Consider the following 22918-nt stretch of genomic DNA (forward strand, 5'->3'; position numbering starts at 1 on the left):
CCTCCCATCACGCCTCTCCGCTGCCTTTCTGTGTGCCACTTCCAAAGTGTCTGATTGAACCCAGCGTCTGCGTTTGAGCAAGCAAGCAAAATCCTCATTTAACCCACATAATGACAAACAATAACACAGGTTTTATTTCAAAAACTGTGTTTTGGGGGGTGGGGGGTGGGGGACAACATACGATACCCTTGTTCGTGCTACATGTATTTTTTACAGTTATCACACTGATCCAACCAGTAGGTTACTGTTATGACATTAAACCAACCTGAGCTGCTCTATCTAGACAGTAACATGGTTTTCTAGATTAAACCAACCTGAGCTGCTCTGTCTAGACAGTAACATGATTTTCTAGATTAAACCAACCTGATCTGCTCTAAGTAGACAGGAACATGATTTTCTAGATTAAACCAACCTGAGCTGCTCTATCTAGACAGTAACATGATTTTCTAGATTAAACCAACCTGATCTGCTCTAAGTAGACAGGAACATGATTTTCTAGATTAAACCAACCTGAGCTGCTCTATCTAGACAGTAACATGATTTTCTAGATTAAACCAACCTGATCTGCTCTAAGTAGACAGGAACATGATTTTCTAGATTAAACCAACCTGAGCTGCTCTATCTAGACAGTAACATGATTTTCTAGATTAAACCAACCTGAGCTGCTCTATCTAGACAGTAACATGATTTTCTAGATTAAACCAACCTGAGCTGCTCTATCTAGACAGTAACATGATTTTCTAGATTAAACCAACCTGAGCTGCTCTATCTAGACAGTAACATGATTTTCGAGCAGGAATATAAATTAACAAAGGAGCGACAACAAAAGAAGAACATGATTTTCAGTGTGTGTGTGTGTGTGTGTGTGTGTGTGTGTGTGTGTGTGTGTGTGTGTGTGTGTGTCAGAGAGCCAGGCCCAGGGAGCCTCAGAGGGACGATGCAGAGAAGACCAGCCCCGGCCAGCAGAAGCTTGCAGCCAAACAAAAGCGGTGAGTCTTTGTCCGACTCTGGTGGCCTAAGTGAAAGCCCAGCTTTCCCCTGATTCTGTTTCATTGTAATCTTGAGCTGAACAAAAGTGGGCTGATTGAAAAGAAAGCCTCCCCTTCATGATTGCATTATTAAGCCGCTGCCATAATGAGACAAATGAGAAAAGAGATCAGGAGATAAGACGCTTTTATCTGGGTCATTTTCATTAGTTCAGAGCACAAGAAAGCCTCCTCAAACATGAATGGCCAATTAAAAAGTCAATGTAGCAAGACTGAATAGACATTGGGTCTTGTCCTTAATATAACTGCAGGTGAATCTGGTGATATTAAATGCAATGGCTTTTTAAATGATGAACTTCTCCATGTTGTGTATGGCTCCGGGAGGCCTTGTGGTATTACCTGCTGGGAGCAGAGTACGGAGGCGCCTCTGGACTTCTCCGGCCCAGCTGGAGCTCCAGTTGTTTCTGCTCTTTGCTGAGATGCCTACGAAGGTTCCATAACACCCTGATGACTTCCTGTTGACACTCTGAGGCGTGCAGATGGAACATAGGCAGATAAAAGACGAGGAGCAGAAGATGTTTCAATGGTGAATGGTGTGACTGAGAAGCCAGCACATTTGTTTTCCTTCTGAAGCTGCATATTACATATGAAAGATGAACCACCTTGTGTCTGCGGTGCTCCGGCAGAGTTTGCTCGCTGCTGTGGTGCTGACACAAAAGACTCCTGTGGACATCCCACATGTCAGGTTTCCCATTAAGGCTCCACACATGAATGAACTTGCTCACGTTGCAGACTTACAGTCCTGTCGGAGAGCTGGCTCTCAACAGAGGGAACTCTGGATTCCACAATGTCTGTACGCTTCTTCTGCAGAGTAGGAATCAGAGGAGATGCTTCTCTCTGCAAAATAATGTAAGTAAGATTTATTTCAATAGCATTTTTCACAGACCAGGGTCACAAAGTGCCTCATATTTTACAATAAAAAAAACCCCAATAACACAGTAACATGCAAGTACAGTACAATGTTGGTAGAAGCACAAAAGGGTACATACAAAGCCTACACTGGGCACATACAAAAGTGTCGCTGGAAAGCCTCCCTAAAAAAGTGTGTCTTTAGTCGATTTTTGAAATCGTCCAAAGAGTGGAGCATGCAGGCTGTGTGGTCGTTCATTCCAGAGACAAGGAGCTACCGCCTTAAAAGATCAATCTCCTCGGGTTTTAAAACGACCATCAACAAGTTCCAAGAAGAGAACTTCAAACTGCTATGAGAAACATCGGGCTGGATCAGGCCTTTACTGTATTCAGGAGCCGGACCATGAACAGCCCTGAACGTCAGCACCAGGGTTTTAAAATGAATCCTGTATATGACAGGGAGCCAATGTAGAGATTTTGAAATAGGCGTAATATGGGCTCTACTCTGGGTGTGGGTCAGGAGCTGTGCAGCAGAGTTTTGGACTACTTGTACACGAGCCAAGTCTTTTTTACTAAAGTATGTAAACAGGCTGTTCCAGTGTCTAGTCGTGAGGAAACCAACACATGAACAATCATCTCAAGCTCAGGACGAGAGACCACGTGTCTCAGCTTTGAGATATTTCTCAAGTGGAAAAAACAGTTCCTGATAAGCTGCTTAGAATGCCGTTCCAGGGACATCCTTCATCAGAAGTTACTTCAAGGTTCCTCAGACTACCTTTTACAGCTACTTAGGGGGCCAAGGTGCTGCTTAAGAGCAGGCACAACACTGTCCGTTTCAACAAGTAGGGTTTTACTGGAGTTCAACTGGAGGCTATTTCCATTTAGCCATTGCTTTATCTTGGCCATACAGTTTGTCTCTGAGGTTGGGAGGACTTAAAAGAGCAGTACAACTGTAGATCATCTGCATACCGGTGACAGGAGACCTGACTGACCTGCTGGATCAGCTCACCTAGAGGGAGTCAATAAATGGAGAATAAAGGAGGCCCAAGGACCGAACCCTGAGGTGAACCCCCCTTTAAGTCTGCAGTTTCCCACTAACATAATTGAGCGACATGTTTTAAAAAACACACTGTATTTTTCTCTTGCTTCATTGTACCTTAGAGGCTAGTTGAGGCTGTTTGTCCTCCATCCGTTGAAGAACCTCCTCACTCTGTTTTTCCCGCCTTGGAGGCCTTTTATGTTGGATGGTGGAATTCTGTTTTTGTAGTCTGCAGAGCTGCAGAGAGTAAATCAAACTCTTTGTACAGTGAAGGGAGAGAAGCTCCTACCTTTAAGAAGGGAGGGATGATCATGAAGGAGATAAACTCTGAACCTCAATCCTCTGTTGCTCCCTCTGCTTCTCCTGCTCGTACTCCTGCAGAATGAACGCTCTCTGCACTGCCAGTCGCTTCTCTTCATCCTCCTCCTCAGTCCTGATGCGTTCTCTCTCCTCTTCCTGCTTCCTCCTGTTTACCTGCATCTGATTGAAACATACATCAAGGTTGGGACACGTTTGAAACCCAACAGGTGAGGTAGCTCCCTGGGAGGTTTCAGACCCACCTGTTCTTTCAAAGCTTCCATGTATTTGTTTGGCGCTTTCCTAAAACCTGCAACGGGTGGAAGTGAACAAATGATTAGAGTGAAGTACACAAGGTACACACAAAAACAAGCTACAAGTTGGGTCTAATGTGTGAGAAAAGCAGATTTACCTGGGGACTGATGTGACAGAGGAGCTGTGGTGGGAGAGACCGCATGATTCCTGGACGGCTCCTCATTGAACCTGCGCATTTTTTTGAGGTCACCTGAAGGAACACAAACATTTAACTTTGAGAATTTTGATACACATTTTAATATTTCATGAATTTTGTCCGTTTTTTTCTGAAGTCATGAATTAGATTAGACACGCTCAGGGGTAACTCAAAGTCATGTAACCTCTATTTAACCTCATACCGACTGTAAGGAAAAGGAAACGGAAATACAATTTCAAGATTATGATCAACTTACACAAAATGCTCCCACTTGGGTCTGTGATGGGAGCGCCACAGCCACCGCGCCCCCAGGGGTCGTACGGCAACACCTCAGCCTCCACCTTCACTTCCTCTCTTTTCCTGTGCTCCTCTCTCTCTTTGATCTACATGCAACAACAATGAAGTCTTTTGTGTGTGAGACGATTAAGTGACGTCTTGTGCTGAACGTGAGGCTCTAACTGGGGCACCTGCTGTCGGAGGGCTTCCTGGTAGCTCTGTGGGCTCACTCTCCTCTGCTTGTCCTGATGGAGCTCTGTCACAGCCAGAGGAGAGGCTCCATACTCAGGAGTTGATCTGGAAGAAGGCAGAATGAAACAGACTGGTGTACAGGAGGAAGAGGTCGCTCCATGGCGTTACAGTGGGCTGTGAGGGCCCTCTGCTGGTAGAAAGAGACGTTGCACAGCCAACGAGCTTTACAGTTCAACGTTAATTGAAAACAGACTTCATTTGCAACAATATGGAGGTGAAGGTGGGGACACTGACTCAAGGTGGAATCGTGATTTGAGACGAGGTGTCCTTTGAGAAGGACTCACAACGTCCCCAGACTGGCCCTCACCTCCACACGGACCATCTAATGGAGAAAATATAATAAAATCAATACACACCTATAAGCATCAGTGGTGAAACCATAAAAGGAACGCTAATAAATAACACACAGACAATGAATCAAACTTTATCTCAAAGTGTACGTCACCTGAAATAATATCTGCTTTTAAGACAATGATTTCACAAGTCTAGTCCTCATGGCCAGCGTCAGGCTGACATGGTGGCTCCACAGTAACTGCAGTTCAGATTCTGACTTTATTCAAGTAACATTTACATTCCAAGATAAAACAACTATGAAAGCTATTGAATTACTCTGAAAATATTAAGCATATGGCTGGACGGTATCCTGATGGTTATTACTTATATCCTGCTTCCTGTGTTCTGTGCTTGTGTTTCATGTTTCCCTCTGCTGTAATTCATGACTGTGAACATAAAGATGTGTTACTGTGACCCGAGGGTAAGAGTCTGCTCTGGTTGTAGGGAAGATGAGGCTCCACTAGATTCCTGGCTCCATAGTAGTAATAGGCTGCATCATGAGGGGTCTTGCACGTCTCAGGTACACTTGGAGGGATCAGAGGATCAAAAGCAGCAACCCTGAAACACACAATCAACACTTTTCATTCTTCACTCCAGTGATTTATGCACCTGAAGGTAAAGCAACTGTGAGCGACCTGGACACGGCCATCTCTCCAAGCATGCTGGAGAAGTCCTTGTGGTAGTCCTTGCTGAAAGAGTGCGGTGAAGGGAGTCCTCGTCGTTCTCTCATCCTCCCTGCACCGGGATCCACGTGTGAAGCTCCACTTGTCTTATTGGGCTTTTCATCCGTCAACTTGGGATTTGGAGCTTGGCCATCAGCTTCCAGGTGTCTTCTAGGGTTGTGAGCGACGTCCTGTCTCCCTCTATCATGTTGCCAGTTTACAACCCCGAAGTGCTTCATTCTGTCAGGCTGAAAGGGGCGAGACAACAGGCAAGTAAACACAGCGGTCAACTGCTGCCAAAGGTGGTCATGCAACTTTTTCAACAACACCCTCATGATGCCCAACAATCATAGGCAAGACATTTCTTCGGTTTCATGCAACGATCATAAACAAACGCATTTCAATCACTTCTTTCAAATACTACAGTTACATCTTTTTCAGGGTCCGTGGCTCCAGTTGCAGCAACTCTCAGCTCGAGGCTCTTCTCCCTGAGATGGGAAAGTGAAGAGAAATTCAAATCGGTGTGGATTCAGAGCGCCGCCTCGGTGAACTGACACTCACTTGATGTTATTTCTCTTTTGTTCAGCTATTTGTTTCAGCAGCTCTTGTTTATACTGTTCTTTCCTCTTCTGAGTGGCCGTTTGCTCCTCATTTGAACCTGCATCGCAAAATAGTCGTGCTCACGCAACGGCCGTTACATTTGAATGTGAAAGCCTGGTTGAACCAACAAACTGAATCAAGAACATCACAAATCAATGTATTGGTCAAAAGTACATGCAGTGAGGACAACGTTTACCGATCATGAGTCCTGTAACCACCTCAGGCTCCTGCTGACTGACTGGCGGTGCAGATGCTGGAGTCATCCTCATGTGGCTTGTCGTCTGCAGACTGTTGAACACCGATGTGCAAAACACAATGAGATGTAATCTAACCTGATGAAAACATTCCACATCACGACCCCACAGGGCCTGCAGAGCTTTCTGCTCCAGAACTCAGAGGACGAGCCTCAATCAACCCGGTTCCTCTCAATAAAGTAGGAAAGCAGTGGTTCTCCTGGCGCAGAGCCAGGGTTCACTCTGTAACGCCGCTGCACATGGCGAGAGTTTACTGACCGTCGGTCCAGACACAAGGAAATTAAATAGTATGACAGCAGTTTTGACTTCTTGCATTCTGTTGCTCAGCTTTGCTGATTCAACTGTGGGACTTTGATGAATTCTAAAGATTTGTGAGGTTTTCCTGAAGGACGTAGGAGCTTCCTCGACTCTTTACTGCAGCAGGACCAGTCAGCCAGATGACAGAGGTTTTTTTTACATGGTATTGGATTGTCCATCAATTCTATTGACCAAAAACAACTTACTCAGACTCTAAAATCCTGTCGTTGCTGTTTTGCTCAGGAGCTGTGTGGGAATCAATCTCCTTGATGTGGCGAGGCGCTCTGCCAAAGAAACAAAGCAAGATGAGGATGATTCATCAGAGGAACTTCAAACTTCCTGTACCTGACCAATACAAACACTACTTTAAAGGTGGAGCTCCACCTCTTGACGCATTCTTGCCTCCTCCAGTCCTCCGGAGGTCTCTCTCCAGGAGGTGGCTCTCCAGGAGGTCTCTCTCCAGGAGGTGGCTCTCCAGGAGGTCTCTCTCCAGGAGGTCTCTCTCCAGGAGGTGGCTCTCCAGGAGGTCTCTCTCCAGGAGGTCTCTCTCCAGGAGGTCTCTCTCCAGGAGCTCTCTCTCCAGGAGGTCTCTCTCCAGGAGGTGGCTCTCCAGGAGGTCTCTCTCCAGGAGGTCGCTCTCCAGGAGGTGGCTCTCCAGGAGGTCTCTCTCCAGGAGGTCTCTCTCCAGGAGGTGGCTCTCCAGGAGGTCTCTCTCCAGGAGGTCTCTCTCCAGGAGGTGGCTCTCCAGGAGGTCTCTCTCCAGGAGGTGGCTCTCCAGGAGCTCTCTCTCCAGGAGGTCTCTCTCCAGGAGGTCGCCCTCCAGGAGGTGGCTCTCCAGGAGGTCGCTCTCCAGGAGGTGGCTCTCCAGGAGGTCTCTCTCCAGGAGGTCTCTCTCCAGGAGGTCGCCCTCCAGGAGGTGGCTCTCCAGGAGGTCGCCCTCCAGGAGGTCTCTCTCCAGGAGGTGGCTCTCCAGGAGGTCGCCCTCCAGGAGGTCGCCCTCCAGGAGGTGGCTCTCCAGGAGGTGGCTCTCCAGGAGCTCTCTCTCCAGGAGGTCTCTCTCCAGGAGCTCTCTCTCCAGGAGGTCTCTCTCCAGGAGGTCTCTCTCCAGGAGGTGGCTCTCCAGGAGGTCTCTCTCCAGGAGGTCACTCTCCAGGAGGTCTCTCTCCAGGAGGTGGCTCTCCAGGAGGTCTCTCTCCAGGAGCTCTCTCTCCAGGAGGTCTCTCTCCAGGAGGTCTCTCTCCAGGAGGTGGCTCTCCAGGAGGTGGCTCTCCAGGAGGTCTCTCTCCAGGAGGTCACTCTCCAGGAGGTCTCTCTCCAGGAGGTGGCTCTCCAGGAGGTCTCTCTCCAGGAGCTCTCTCTCCAGGAGCTCTCTCTCCAGGAGGTGGCTCTCCAGGAGGTGGCTCTCCAGGAGGTCTCTCTCCAGGAGGTCACTCTCCAGGAGGTCTCTCTCCAGGAGGTGGCTCTCCAGGAGGTCTCTCTCCAGGAGCTCTCTCTCCAGGAGGTCACTCTCCAGGAGGTGGCTCTCCAGGAGGTCTCTCTCCAGGAGCTCTCTCTCCAGGAGGTCTCTCTCCAGGAGGTCTCTCTCCAGGAGGTGGCTCTCCAGGAGGTGGCTCTCCAGGAGGTCACTCTCCAGGAGGTCTCTCTCCAGGAGGTGGCTCTCCAGGAGGTCTCTCTCCAGGAGCTCTCTCTCCAGGAGCTCTCTCTCCAGGAGGTGGCTCTCCAGGAGGTGGCTCTCCAGGAGGTCTCTCTCCAGGAGGTCTCTCTCCAGGAGGTGGCTCTCCAGGAGGTCTCTCTCCAGGAGCTCTCTCTCCAGGAGCTCTCTCTCCAGGAGCTCTCTCTCCAGGAGGTCTCTCTCCCCTTGTCCTGCCCCTGAAGTCAAACTGGTCTTCTTCCTCAAGGTTCAGCTCCTCCTCAGAGCAGCCGGCCTCCCTCGGTCTGTCCAGGTGCCAGCGTCTTCGCTGCCGACGGCACGGAACCCAGGTCTGAGAGTGATTCCCCAGACCCACTGACTCAGTCAGAGTAGCAGCGTCTCTCCTGGAGGGAGGGGGCTCCTCTGGATGGGGGGGTCTCCCCGAGAGGGAAGGGGGCGACGCATCACCCCAAAGATCCAAAGTGCTTGAATGTTGAACCTGCTCAGGGATGAAAGTCAAAATGTGTGTGTGTGTGTGGGGTTGATTTGAATGGAGGACATTCTCATTGTGAGGCCGGAGTGCAAACCACTGCACCACCGTGCACACAACCCCCATCATCCACAGACATGATGTGATGTGCAGAATTTATATTGTTAACATATGAATCCCCTTACTGTGCAGGACGGTGATGATCTCCTCCTGGACTTTCTAGTTTGAGCTCGTGTCTGTAGGAAGAGGTTATATTCTTTGTTTCTTTCATCTCGCAGTTTTTCCTAGAAGAGTAAACAAAATGCATGTCATATCAATACAACATCTCTGTTTGCTATTCAAAATCAACTAAAACCATTAGGTGACATTGTAGGACCCAGGCCTCTCACCCAGCAGGACTGTGGGAAGGGGGCGTGGCTTAGCTTTGTGGATGTTACTGACTGTTCCAAGTTGTGTTTTGGCGGTGGCGAAATAAAGACACGCTTTACCTGCAGTTCCAGCCGGTCCTTTATCCTGCCACAATATTTCTGTGTTTTATTCAGTGAAAAGAAGCAGTAGAAATGCAGGAAAGCACTTTCTGTGCATCACATCAAAGCAAAATGAATACCTTTTGATTCTGTATTAAACGCAGTGACTGTAAAACGAATGTAGATACTTCAAACTATCTCTTTTTTAAACAGCTCTTGGTTCCTTGCTTGTGAATCCACAAGCACAAATCAGAGCAGCTGTAATGTGCAGTCAACAGTTCATAAGCTGAAGCACTGGCAGTTTGATTACAACACATTACACCGATGAACACATGCACAAACACATAGAAACACACTGACAACAACAACAAAAGCCAAACCTTTTCCGATGTGTTGTCGGGTCCGTTTCACGAAGCAGGTTTAAGAAGCCATGGGCTTAACACCGAGCTCTGAATTGAGTTACACTGAGACAGAAAACGCGGAGTTTTCGGTTTCACGACGCCGGATTTTGATCAGTTTGATGAACTCAGAGTAGTTTCACCTGGAGTCAAGCGCGTGCACCACGACTCTAAAAAGACCGCATCAATGGAGCCCCGATTCAACGAGTCACCATGACAACTGAGACGCAGAGGGCGGAGTTTTTGACGCCAGTGGAGCAGGAAGTATTGATCCCATCATATGGCGAATATGAACATATAAAAAAAAAAAATGCAACAGCGCAGCGGCTGCTAAAGAGAGGGAGGCGGCGTGGAAGAAGATTGCTGCTCAAGTGAATGCGTAAGTTCAAACGTCTTTGTCATCACAATATTATTGCAAGGGAATACTGCTTGATGGTAGCTTATTAATTTATTTCTTTTAGGTGCAATTCCGCGGGGGAGAAGCGCTCTTGGCAGCAGCTGAAAGTGAAATATAAAAACATTGTCCAATCGGGTAAGACCGCCGCTAATTTAATTGTTAATCAATACATTTCTTAACGTAATGTCGATCATGTGTGACATTGTACAGTAAATATCAAGTGGCCATTTGACTGTGAGGTGTTTTATTCCCAACATAATGCTGTTTTCAAACACATAAATGTCTTCTCACCCATATCATGTGCTGTCAAATAATTAAGGCTAAACTAACGCAGACTTTACTCAGCCAACAGAAAGAAGGCAGATGTAAAACGGGTGGTGGCCCAGCACCTCCACCTTTAACAGAGGCAGAGGAGCCCTAAGCCAGAATGTTGAGAGGCCAGTGGCTGAGGGAATCCCTGGAGGAGCTCCTCTTCAGAGCTCACCCCTCAAGATACCACTTCCTTCATAATATAGAATATGCCGAGGCCTATATATCTCTTTAAGCCTATTTCTGTTCATCTTTATTTCCCCATCATGTCTTTGTTTTGTCACCCAACAGATTGTGATGGTGCTCTCTGCCTGCTGGACCCCCTCATGCCACAACAGACCTTGTAAGTAGGCAACACTCCAAAGATCTTGCAAAATGGTAGTTTAAATATACTGAAACATATTCATGTAGGATGAAGAGTACAGGAAACCCTGTCTGCTGCCTTTACAGAGGAGGACCCACAAAGGCCTGTAGAGGTATGATAGTTCTCATCCCGTTTACATTTCTGAAACATTGTGGTGGAATAAAGAGTGATATTTTGTCTACACTGAAGTATTGACACATTATTTTTAACAGGGCATGGCTGGGCAGCAGCAGGAGGGCCCCTCAACATCCACTGCAAGGACTGACACAGTGAGACAGATGTTCAGTAAACACCAGAGGTTCATTCTGTGGAATTCATGTCCAACTGTAATAATTGAATGTCCTCCTTATGTCTTCCCAGTTATCTGTAAAACACATCTATAGACTCCACCTGCTCCAGAAGATGGAAAAAACTGGAGCACAAGTTAAGGGTGGGTGTACAGTCCCAGGTGAATTATGCTAACTACTAACTACATTAACTAAACTAGCGCTTGTATTTGTAGGAAATAAAAAAGACCAAATGAATTGTGCATCATGTCTTTATTTGGTGGTGGTGGTGGTGGTCAGACCCCGAAGTGATGATGTCATATGGTGTCTCTGACAGCTCTGCCATTTGCGAGGAAACTCAGCACAACACACAATATCTGCTATGACGTCAGGGCAAGGCTCAGCTAGTGATGTTGCTAATGTACAGAGCGATTAAACTGTGGATGTACATAATGGTCTCGGCAGTAAAACGTACCGCTCAAAAAGGAAGGTGTCTGCAAATGCCAGTACATCTCTGCGCGGTCTGATGATGCGAATATTATCTGCGAATATGAAATTCTCGGCGAAGTAACGCTGCGCCTTCATCAATCGGATCATTATCAAAAGCACATTCCATATTGAGGGAATAAAGTTCACGTCTAATTTGCCTCGGGAATAAGGCACTGCAGAACTGTTTCACCAAAACTCCCCCGCTGAATGAGGAAATGAAATCCCGTGCCTGTCTGAAAGGGGGCGGAGCCAGAGCAAAACTCCGTGTTCACTGACAAAAACCTGCTCCCGACCAGGTTAGTTCTAGAGCGTCTGTTGCCCCGGTAACTGACCGGGAGTTGACGTTACACCGCTTCGTGAAACAGGCTTGAGTTACCCCGCTTCCTCCGGTTTGAGTTACCTCCCTTTGTGAAACGGAAAATCCCGCATTTCCCTCAACTCGGTGTTCAATAACCTGGGGTAATCCTTAAACCTGCTTCGTGAAACGGACCCCTGTTCCCTCCAACAGTCTAGCAGAGCTGCTTGGAATCACACACCACTGTCCCTTTAATGCAGAACAACAGAGACTATTTTTTTATTTTTTCAGAAAACACTATCTCATAAATTCAGAAAAACAGAGCCAGTTTTTAAATAATTTATTCTATCTCATAATTCTGAGATAATTATGTCATTAATTTAAAAAAAACAGAGTCAATTTTGTTTTTTCACTTAAATGCAATACGCTTCCATACAATCCGATCAGTATTAGATCCAAATTCACTCAACTTATATAACTCCCTCATTCTTCCATAGCTGAGTTATGGTGTGGAAACATGAGAAAACAATCATAAAAGCATTGATCTTCTTTTTTTCCTTTTTTTGTTTGTTGCTTCAGAAGGTGGCCATTCCTCATGTGCACAAAGAAGCCATTCTTCAGGACAAACAAAGCCATATGATAGCATACTAAATATATATAGACACATACGAGATATGAAACATATATAAAATATCAATTAGAAATAATATGTACAGGATTTATTTTCAAAGGCTGTTTCAGCCCCATAAACACATATTTGATCATCTGAAAGATCATGTATGTCTTTCTGTATAATTTAGTAAATTCTGACGTCTCTATTTGTAATACAAATCCCTTTCTTTCAACAATCCACAGAAGAGAGCAAACAGATGATCAGAATTGAAAGATTAGCTGAACTTGCCGATGGATTTCATGTCACACATGTCAGGGTGTAGGGTGAGGTCCCCTTTAAGAGTGGGCGGGCCATAGGTCTGGGCTGTCAGCACCTCACCTGTGGCCACTTCTTGTAATCACCCTGCCCTATATATGTCCTGTCTATGTGTTTGTTCAGTGTTGGTTTGTTTGTTATTGATGTCCTGTCCGTCCGGTCCAGTGTTAGTCGTCCATGTCTCGTCTGGTCTGTCCTGGGCGTTGGAGTCCAGTCTGCTGTGCCCCGCATGTCAAGGAGCAACCGGCGGTTCATCTGTCTCTGCTGTCAGTCAATAAAAGACTTGTTTGAACTCAGCCTGTTTCCAGAGTCCTGCACTTGGGTCCTGTCCGTGATCCATGACAACACAGTCGCTGAACATTTTGAGCATCTGACAACAAAAGCTGTTTATCGAACAGACTTAATACCACAGCTTTTTATTTTGTTTTTTGTTTTTTTTGTTTCGTTCTGTTTTTCTCTTTTCCTTTTTTATGTCCTTTTGTTTTTGCTTTTGTTATAATTGTTGTGATTATTTTGGTTTTTGCTCTGTTGCTGCTCAGGCTGGTTTAATCTCATGGCAGCTGGAAAATATTTAGATCACTGTGATTACTGTATTATTAAAAAGAAAAAAAATGTATGTAGCACTAGCAAGGGTATTGTATGTTTCTCCCCACCAAGTCTTTCTCTGTCTTTCCTCTCCTCTCCTCTTCTCTATCCTCTCCTCTCCTCTCCTCTCCTCTCCTCTCCTCTCCTCTCCTCTATCCTCTCCTCTCCTCTCCTCTCCTCTATCCTCTCCTCTTCTCTATCCTCTCCTCTCCTCTCCTCTCCTCTCCTCTATCCTCTCCTCTCCTCTATCCTCTCCTCTCCTCTATCCTTTCACCCCAACCGGTCAGCAGAATGCCCCCCCCCCCCCCCCCCTCCCTACACGCAGAACACGCGCTGTGCGTAGGGCCCCGCGATCCATGGGGGCCCCATTTTGCGCAAGTGAATTGAATTTCCCTCGGGACCAATAAAGTATCTTCATTCTCTGCAAATGCGCAAAGGATGCGCTGCATTTTGCCGAGAGGCGCGTAGAACACCGCCACCAAGTCATCCTGAGGCCGGAGAGATTTTTTTTTTTTTTTGATTTTTAAAACACTTTTTTATTTACACTAGATTGTCAGAAGACGGTTACATTGTGTGTCAGACATTTTTGTTGCAAACAATCATTTTTTTTAAAACCGTGCAAACTGCAAATCTTCATTTTCTAAAAAGCACAGAATGTTCTTAAAACACCAGACCTCTTTAAAAGAATTCAGGTTATTGTTTTGTTTAAAAAAACGGTATTCAAGCCAGAGTCTGGATTTGACATTGACTTGCCACACTTCCATGACATCCTGCCCTTCTTTGTTCTCCACCATGTTCCTCCTGCTGACGTAGATTGCCATCTTGGCCTCACCTGAGAGGAAATTCAGGAGCTGCCATTTTTCTTTTGCACTTTTTTTGTAGCCAGCTCCCATAATAAAATTCCTCTCAGTAAAAACAACACTAAAAAGACTAAAAACCATTGTTAAAAGAGTGAAGAAACCTGCGAGTCTCTGTCACCCGCTAAAAACATGGAAAACAGTCTCTCTCTGTGCACAAAATGGACAAGTGTTTAAAACAGCAGGGTTAATGATGGAGATAAAAGCGTTTGAGGCGATCGCACCATGTAAAATCCTCCACTGAAGGTCTCCAGTCCGTTTCTTTAAGGGGGGTTTGTAGAAGATCCTCCACTGTGGACCAGGTCCGCCCTGACCCAGTCTTTGTGACCACACAGTGGAGGGTCTGTTGCTCAGTCCACCCTTGTGGATGCTCTTCACACAGTTCTGATAAAATGTTCGTTTGTCTGCCTTGTGTAATGACAGTCTTTCAGGCTGTGTGGTTTCTAGGAGGGGGCCGGACAATCCCCCCAGCTCCGGGCTCAACAGGACCTCGGGGAAGGGGTCTGCAGCGTCCAGGGAGAGGTCTCCTTGGTTGTACTTCCTCAGGAGGCTCCTGTCTCTGGCTGTGAGGACTTCCTTCCAGGTCTCCAGGAGCCTCTGGGACACCCGGACAGACTGCAGCTTCAGGAGACAGCCCAGGGCCTTGGTGTTGCTCAGGTCCGGCCCCACAGCATCCACAAGCTGACCCACGGTGAGGGTCCCAGACTGGATCAGGCTTCCCGTCAGCCCAGGAGTTGTTGCTCCGCTGATGTCCAGTCTGGCTCCGTGGATCAGGGGTTCTTTCAACAGCCAGTGCAGAGAGTCGGCTTTCAGGCACCTTCTATGGGTAAATAGAGCCCAGCATTTAAAAACACTTTGATAAAATGGAGGAAGCCCTTTGAGATTTAGTAATTTGGGATCAGTTAGGAACAGAACATTATCCAACCCCAACTTACTGGCACGCCTCAGGATGCAGCTGGCCACGCCTCTCCACACCAGATCTGCCGGGCCTGTGAGGAACCTCTGCAGGAACTGGAGTCTAAAAATGGCAGTCCGGCTGGCCAAGTGGACAAGGCCCTGACCCCCCTCCTCTCTGTCTAAAAAGAGCACCTCCTGTGGCACCCAGTGCAGACCATCCCAGAAGAAATCTACTATTTTCTTTTGGATTTGAGCCAGGAGACCTGGAGGAGGGTCTACACAGGTGAGCCGATGCCACAGCTGGGATGCTACAAGATTATTTAAAACAAGAACCCTGCCTCGGAGTGACATTTTTGGGAGGAGCCACCTCCACTTGGAGAGCTTACCCTCAATTTTTTCCGTGACGTTCTCCCAGTTCTTCTGAACAAAATGTTCTTCACCCACATGTATTCCTAAGTATTTTAACCCATTTCTTTTCCAGGTTAAATTCTGGGGAAGAACTGGGAGACCGCCATGCCACCTGCCGATAGCGAGGGCTTCACTTTTTTCCCAGTTGACCCTCGCTGCTGATGTCACGTTAAAATCTCTGATTATTTTACTTAAAAGGTCTATTTCTTCCTGGTTCTTGATAAAAACAATGAGGTCATCCGCATAGGTGGATAAAATCACGCCTTCACTAAAACCCGGTAAAAACACCCCCCCCCCCCACACTAGAAGGTATCTTATTGAGGAGGGGTTCCAGAGAGAGTGCATAGAGCATCCCAGACAGAGCACAGCCCTGCCTGACACCTCTACACACTCTAAAAGGAGCACACAGACTGCCGTTGAACTTCAGCACACTCTCAATGTCTCTGTACAGCACCTTGATCTTGGCTATAAAACCAGCGCTGAAACCGAAGCTTTCCATGACCCTCCAAAGGAAGTCGTGTTCAACACGGTCAAAAGCCTTTTCCTGGTCTACTGAAATCAGACCAGCATCTATATCCAAAGAACTAGAGACTTCCAAAATACCCTGAATCAGGTGGATATTATCCACCATGGACCTGCCGGGGACACAGTAGGTCTGATCCCGGTGGATGACCTGCTCCATAGCTCTCCCCAGCCTGGAGGCCAGGACCTTGGAAAGGAGTTTGTAGTCCACACAGAGCAATGACACGGGGCGCCAGTTTTTGATGTCCTGCAGGTTTCCTTTCTTAGGGAGCAGAGTGAGGACTGCCCTCCTGCAGGACACTGGCATGGAACCAGAGGCCAGACATTCATTGAACACGTCCAGGACATCCTTACCCAGGATGTCCCAGAACGTTTTATAAAACTCAGCGGTGAGCCCGTCAATCCCGGGAGACCTGCCCGTTGGCATCGCCTGCAGTGCTGCCCGCAGCTCCTGCATTTCTAGGCAGGCCTCCAGATGTTCGTTGGTCTCCTCGGAGACTTGAGGCAGTTCCCTCAGGAACCCCTCGAGGAGACCTTGCTCCTCCTTGTACTCGCTCTCGTACAGGGACGCGTAGAAGCTCACCGCTCTCTTCCTCATCTGGCTTGGTTCCGAGATCTCCTGCCCCGTGTCTGAGAGCAGTGCGTGGACCACTTTCCCCTGGACATTCTTTTTTTCCAGGCTGAAGAAGAAGCTAGAGGGAGCATCCATCTCATTGATATTTTGGTACCGGGACCGGACCAGTGCGTCCTGCACTTTAACGTTCAGCAGGTCGGCTAAAGCCATTTTTTTTACTTTTGAGGCTTTCAAAATAGCCTCGATCTCCTGTGGACTCTCTTAGATGTTCCAGTTCTACTATCTCGGTCTCTAGTTTCTTCAAAGATCTGGTGATGTCACTTGTGACATTTAGGGTGTGCTGCTGACACAGGAGTTTGATTTGGGTCTTACCGTGGTCCCACCACTGCCTAAGACTGCTAAAATCACCTTTCCTCTGTCTAAAAACCTCCCAAAAAAATGCTAAAGCCTCTCTAAAACTTCTGTCTAAGGTTAAAACTGAGTTAAAATGCCAGTAGGCGCTTTTCGGTACAACATTCCGGACATAAATACTATTTAAAAGTAAACAATGATCAGTAAAACCAACAGGTAAAATGTCACATCTCTTAAAAACATTAAAATGATGTTTAAAACTAAATACGATCTAACCTGGCTGAGGAGATCCTGCTCTCTCTAAAGTGGGACCAGGTGTACTGACGGCAGTCTGGATGCATCCTTCTCCAGACGTCCACTATACCCTGAGAGTGGACCAGCTGCTTCAAGGCGTGCTGAGAGGCTGGATGAGGCTCTGCATGGTTGCGGTCTAAAGCCGCGTTTTCCGTACAGTTAAAATCCCCACCCAGAAACAAATAGTCCTCCGACCCACACCCACTTACCACCTCAGTTAACTTGAGGAAAAACTGCTTCCTCTCTGCACCGGCTGTTGGGGCATAACAATTAATAAAAACACATTTAAAATGGTGGAACTGAGCTTTAACTAAAAGCAACCTCCCCCCTACACAGTGCTGGACCTCCAGTGAGTTGGGGTTAAAAGCCCGGGAGAAGAGGAGGCCCACTCCTCCACTGAGAGGAGTGTGGTGACTCAAATAGGCCTCCCCTTTCCACTCCTGCCTCCACTCAGCCTCATTGCTAAAATCACTATGGGTTTCCGTAAGGAACAGGACGTCTATCTTTTTAAGTGTGGCTGTCTCATAGATTGTTTGTCTTTTCCTCAGATCTCTGGCTCCGTTTACATTTAAAGTACCCAGTTTAAAAACATCCATAATAAAGGAGATGTTTAAAACCAGGATAAAAACAATAACATTAGTTAAAATAAACTTGGTTGTCAGCTGCATCACTAAGCTGCTTTTTTGTTTTCAGCACAAGTTTCCTGAGTCTAAAACCCTCCTGCTCTGTGAGGCCAGACTCCTGTCTGCTGCTCATATGGAGTCTGGCCGAGGAAATAAAAAGACTGAGGTCTGGGAAATGCTCCTCTATTTTCACTCCGTGCTGATTTTTGTCTGTTGTAAAAAGATTTTAAATTTGTCTGCACTGTAGTGTATTTTTGTTGTTTTTTGCGAACTGTTAAAAGAAATATCGCTGCTGTCTGACACACATTCACTTTCACCGTCTTCTGACACTCTGTTCTCTCCACAGCTTTTCTTTGCATCTGTGTTTTTGGTTTTTTTCCTCCTTTTTGTAGGTTTGTTTTTTGCACTTTTTTCCTCCTCCATCTCTGCCTCCTCCACCTGTTCAGCCCAGGCTGCACTCTTTTCTGGCTCCTCCACCTGCTGCTCCTCAACAAGCTCGCTTTTTTTGTTGTCTCCTACTTTTTCTCCATTTCTTTTTTCTCCCTCCACCTCACCAGTGATATTTACAATTGTTTCATTCACGCTGCATTCAGTGCCATTCACTCTTTCTCCCTCCTCCCCAGCCCCACCCGACACACTCTCCTCACTCACGCTCACATTCACACATTCACCCGGTGTATTTACATCACTCACCCCGTGCTTGGTGCTCTCCTGGTCGGTCACAGCAGCGCGTCTCCTCGGTGAAGCCCGAGGAGCGGCGATCGGTCGCTCAGACCGAGCCCCGGCCACCGCATCTCCCGGGAGCCCGGACCGCGGAACCACTGCATCTCCCGGGAGCCCGGACCGCGGAACCACCGCCGGGGGGGGGCCCCCCAGGCGGCAGCCGCGGCGGCAGTGCCGGGGGTCTCCGCAGAGCCGGGCTTAGTCGACTCAGCCCGCAGCGGACAGGATTTCACCGTGTGTCCCTCCTCACCGCAGCCGAAACATTTCATTCCAGCTGAGCTCGCGAAGACAATGTAGTCATAATCATTTCCTCTCACAGGGAAACGGAGACTGAGCTCCTCACACCGGTTGTTGAGTATCATAAAGACTTGTCTCCTGAAACATGTCGTGTGTTTCAGCAGCGGAGACTTAATTCCAGAGGCGATGTCTTTGTAGCCGGACACTACTTTGCCAAATCTGGAAAGCTCCTTAGTTAGGAGCTCGTCTGGCGCATAAGGAGGGACATTGGACAGGATGACCCGGACAGCCGGCTGAGACAGCGGCTGCACCTGGACAAACCTGTCCGACACGGTGATTCCTGTCTCCACTACGGAGTTGGCCTTCTCCACCTGGTCCACAAAGACCACCACGGCGCCGTTCATCCGGGCCGCCGCCTTCACGCTGCTGTAACCGACCTTTTCCCCCACAGCCAGAGCAACCTGCTCCACCTGCTCCACCTGCTGTAACCCACCTTCTCCCCCACAGCCAGAGCAACCTGCTCCACGCTGCAGGGGAAAGGTGCAGAGATGCGGGTGAGCTTCCTGAGGTCCGACATGGCGGCAGCCAGTCCCCGGCAAACACGGACCACACAAACCCACCGAAACCCAAGAAAGATTGAAATAAAACAAAAGGTGCTCTGTGATTATTAAACTACAGTGATTGTGAACATTAACAAAGAACAGAACAAGAAAAAAAAATCACATACAACTGTGACAAACGCTCCCCGCTCACACACGCTCCCAGCCCTTCCGCACTCCCAGCATGCACCGAGAGAGAGAGAGAGAGAGAGAGAGAGAGACAGAGAGACAGAGAGAGAGAGAGAGACAGAGAGAGAGAGAGAGAGAGAGGGAGAGAGAGAGAGAGGGGGGAGAGACAGAGAGAGAGAGAGAGTGAGAGACAGAGAGAGAGAGACAGAGAGAGAGAGAGAGAGAGAGAGAGGGGAGAGAGAGAGAGAGACAGAGAGAGACACAGAGAGAGAGAGAGACAGAGAGAGAGAGAGACAGAGAGAGAGAGACAGACAGACAGAGAGAGAGAGAGAGAGAGAGAGAGCTACAGTCTGACTGCACAGAGGAAGAATGTGAAGAAGAGCAGAGGAACTGAACACAATAGATGTGTCGTCGCTCCACCTTAACGTTTCCTTCACACAATTTTAATTTGTTCTCAAAATACTATTTGTGCTCCAACAATCTATTGTCCTGCTCTCAAAGTGTCCCAGTGCTCACTCACAATTCTGCACCAATAGAACCATATGAATCCTCTCTGTGGTCTGCAGGGGCACTGCAGTAACCCCGCCCCCTTTTGGCTTCAGTCTGACCAATCACAACACTGTGTGTGTGTGTGTGTGTGTGTGTGTGTGTGTGTGTGTGTGTGTGTGTGTGTGTGTGTGTGTGTGTGTGTGTGTGTGTGTGTGTGTGTGTGTGTGTGTGTGTGTCCTGGTCCATGTCACAGAGTTGTGCCTCAGACTCTCACACGACACGACTGTGAGCAAGAACAGGACATGAGACAACCACAGCAGCAGGACATCATTCCAGCTGTGACTGGATGCAAACATCCTCACTGAGGAGGCTGAGGATGCAGCAAGGAAAGAGAGGAGGCTTGACAGAGGAGAGGCCAGAGCCTCACATTGACCAGTGCTTCTTATGAAGCCACCAGTCAAATCAGTGGAGTGAAGCACAGTGACAGGACTAAATAGAATAGAAGAGTTTGTTCTAGTGAGGCCCAATGCAGCTTCATGAACCACTGTCTTTATCCTCTGAGCCTCACACACAATCTATGTTTTTCTTTTTTCTTTTTAAATGAAGACAATGTTTGGAATCCTACTGAAGCTACTTGTCACGACTTGCTGTCTTATTAATGTTACAAGGGTGAATGAAATGTCAATTTCTTTGATGTCAGGAACTCTGAAATTCTTCACCTTTTTCAATGAATTCTGTTAATTATTACTAATTTAACTAATAATTACAATTCTAAATGTAACTTTTAGCATATCTTGATGAGATTGATGTAAGTTGCCATCATTTCCTGATCTGATGCATCAGATTCTATTATTCATTGAAAGGTTGACTACTTCTTTGATCTTTACTCATAAGTGTTACCACAGTTACCTAGAAAAAGTAATCCGATTACTGATTACTAGTTACTCTTTTAAAATGTAATTTAATTACATTTACTGATTACTTGTTTTTAAGAATCACTAAGTTAGATTATGAGTAACTTTTTAGTTACAGCAGCCGACAACATGCCCCCCGTCTCAAAATAAAAAGGACAAGAGGTTTTTCTAAAAACTCAGTTCTGATCACTGCCTGGCCTCCTGCTGATACATATTTAACCTTTGACCTTCATTCTCTGTTCTGTTTATATCTGATTCATGCTTTTATTATCACAGTTCTACTAATACTGATATTTATTAGTACTAAGTTGTAGTCTGTTGTTGTACTATTTATCTATTTATAAATTTATAGATGTGCACTATTTGACCTTTTAATTATCCCCATTGGTGGACAAATAAAGTCTTTCCTCGATTGATTGTAAAAGAAAAAAAAATACAAAAATAATTCAATACCTCTGCAGTTGTTATTGTTGCAATGATATCATTTATTGTTGACATTTCTTGGTTCCAATTCTTTTGTGTCACCTGAACGCACCGTTAGAGTGACTTGGTCTGTCCTCTCTGTGTCTCATTACAGTCTTTCTTCATGTCAACTCTCTGACTGTGAAGTGATCTCCTCGGCTCTGAAGTCTGACTCCTCCCATCTCAAACATCTGGACCTGAGTAACAACCGTCTGAAGGATTCATCAGTGAAGTTTCTGTGTGCTGGACTGGAGAGTCCAAACTGTAACCTGGAGACTCTGAGGTCAGTTCACTGTTTGGAGGGAGAATCTGTTGAGGAGTTTAGGAGGATCCAGATGTTGGAGGACAGAGGTGGACTGAGCTCTACAGCATGTTAGTGATCAGCATGTTGATGAGACTCTTCTCCTCCTGGTCCTTCAGCTGTTTGGACTTTACATTTCCAAACTCTTCCAGTCTGAACCTTCTTCACTCTCAATGACTTCAACATCACACTTTGTCCTCTAATCTCACTTCTTTCTCTCTTTATTCAGGTTGATTAACTGCAGGTTGTCAGAGATCAGCTGTTCTGCTGTGGTCTCAGCTCTGAAGTCCAACCCCTCCCTCCTGAAACATCTGAAACATCTGGACCTGAGTATGAACTGGCTGCAGGATGCAGGAGTTGAGCAGCTGTGTGGTTTTCTGGAGAGTCCACTCTGTAGTCTGGAGACTCTGAGGTCAGTTGACTGTCTGTTACTGTTGTAGAAGGAGGAATGTTAGTGATGTGAGACTCTGGTCCTGCAGTGAGAGATGGACTGAGCTCAGCAGCTTCTTACTGATGTGTGTGGACATGAGGATGATGAGGGTGATGATGAAGTTCCACAACAACAGAACAGCTCATTGATCAGGACTCAGTAATGAGGAGCTGCTCATTTCTCCATCAACACATCTGATTGGTTCTCCTCATTCATTCTCATGCTTTCTCTCTTTATTCAGGTTGAGGGGCTGCAGTTTGTCAAAGATCAGCTGTTCTTCTGTGGCCTCAGCTCTGAAGTCCAACCCCTCCCACCTGAAGAAGCTCGACCTGAGTTACAACAACCTTCAGGATCCAGATGTGGAGCAGCTGGTTGGTCTTCAGAAGAGTCCAGACTGCAGCCTACAGACTCTCAGGTCAGTAGATGTTGGAGTGAGTCCCTGCTGCTTCCAGCAGGTTTCTACTAAACACAGTTAGTGTGAGAACAAAGATCCAGTGTAGGACGTCTCAGTGAGGCTGTGAGAGGACAACGCTGAGCAGCTTCAGGATTGGACAGCAGAGGACACAGTCAGCCAATCAGAGGAGCCACAGGCTGGTTGTGTTGGTCTGACAGTGGTGGTCCTTCATGAGCTCTGAGCTGCTGCTGTGGACAGGACTGAAGTCCTGGCTGCTCCTCAGAGACTGTCCTCATGTCCTCTGACCTCTGTCCTCTGTCCTCTGACCTCTGACCTCTGACCTCTGACCTCTCTTCTCTCTGCAGGTTCTGAGAGCAGAAAGGACGCTGTGTGTCCTGAAGGTCCACTGAGGATAGCAGAGCTTCATCCAGCAGTGAGCGACAGAGGAACCACCAGAAGATCTGCTGAGTGTCAGTGGTGCAGTGTGAAGAGCTGAGAGAGTCCAGCATCGAACCAGGGTTCCTCCTCCTCCTCCTGCTTCTCCTCCTCCTCTTCCTCCTCCTCCTGCTCTTCCTCCTCCTCCTGCTTCTCCTCTTCCTCTTCCTCCTTCTCCTCCTGCTCCTCTCCTCCTCATCCTCCTCGTCCTCCTCCTCCTCCTGCTGCTCCTCCTCCTCCTGCTGCTCCTCCTCCTCCTCCTCTTCTTCCTCCTCCTCTTCCTCTTCCTCCTCTTCTTCCTCTTC

At 47.2% G+C, this 22918-nt stretch overlaps 1 protein-coding gene across 1 annotated transcript; it reads left to right on the forward strand.

The window, feature by feature from the left end:
• Positions 1-16719: 16719 nt before the first annotated feature.
• On the forward strand, positions 16720-22550 carry LOC308140499 (ribonuclease inhibitor-like; the record flags this gene model as incomplete). The annotated part of the gene is made up of 6 exons (XM_080510314.1): positions 16720-16739; positions 18247-18457; positions 21221-21336; positions 21584-21766; positions 22026-22199; positions 22544-22550. 6 exons carry the CDS (start codon positions 16720-16722, stop codon positions 22548-22550), a joined length of 711 nt encoding a protein of 236 aa, XP_080366440.1.
• Between the last annotated feature and the right edge of the window lie 368 nt (positions 22551-22918).

Source organism: Blennius ocellaris, assembly GCF_963422515.1.
Source record: "Blennius ocellaris genome assembly, chromosome: 15".
Lineage (NCBI taxonomy): Eukaryota > Metazoa > Chordata > Actinopteri > Blenniiformes > Blenniidae > Blennius > Blennius ocellaris.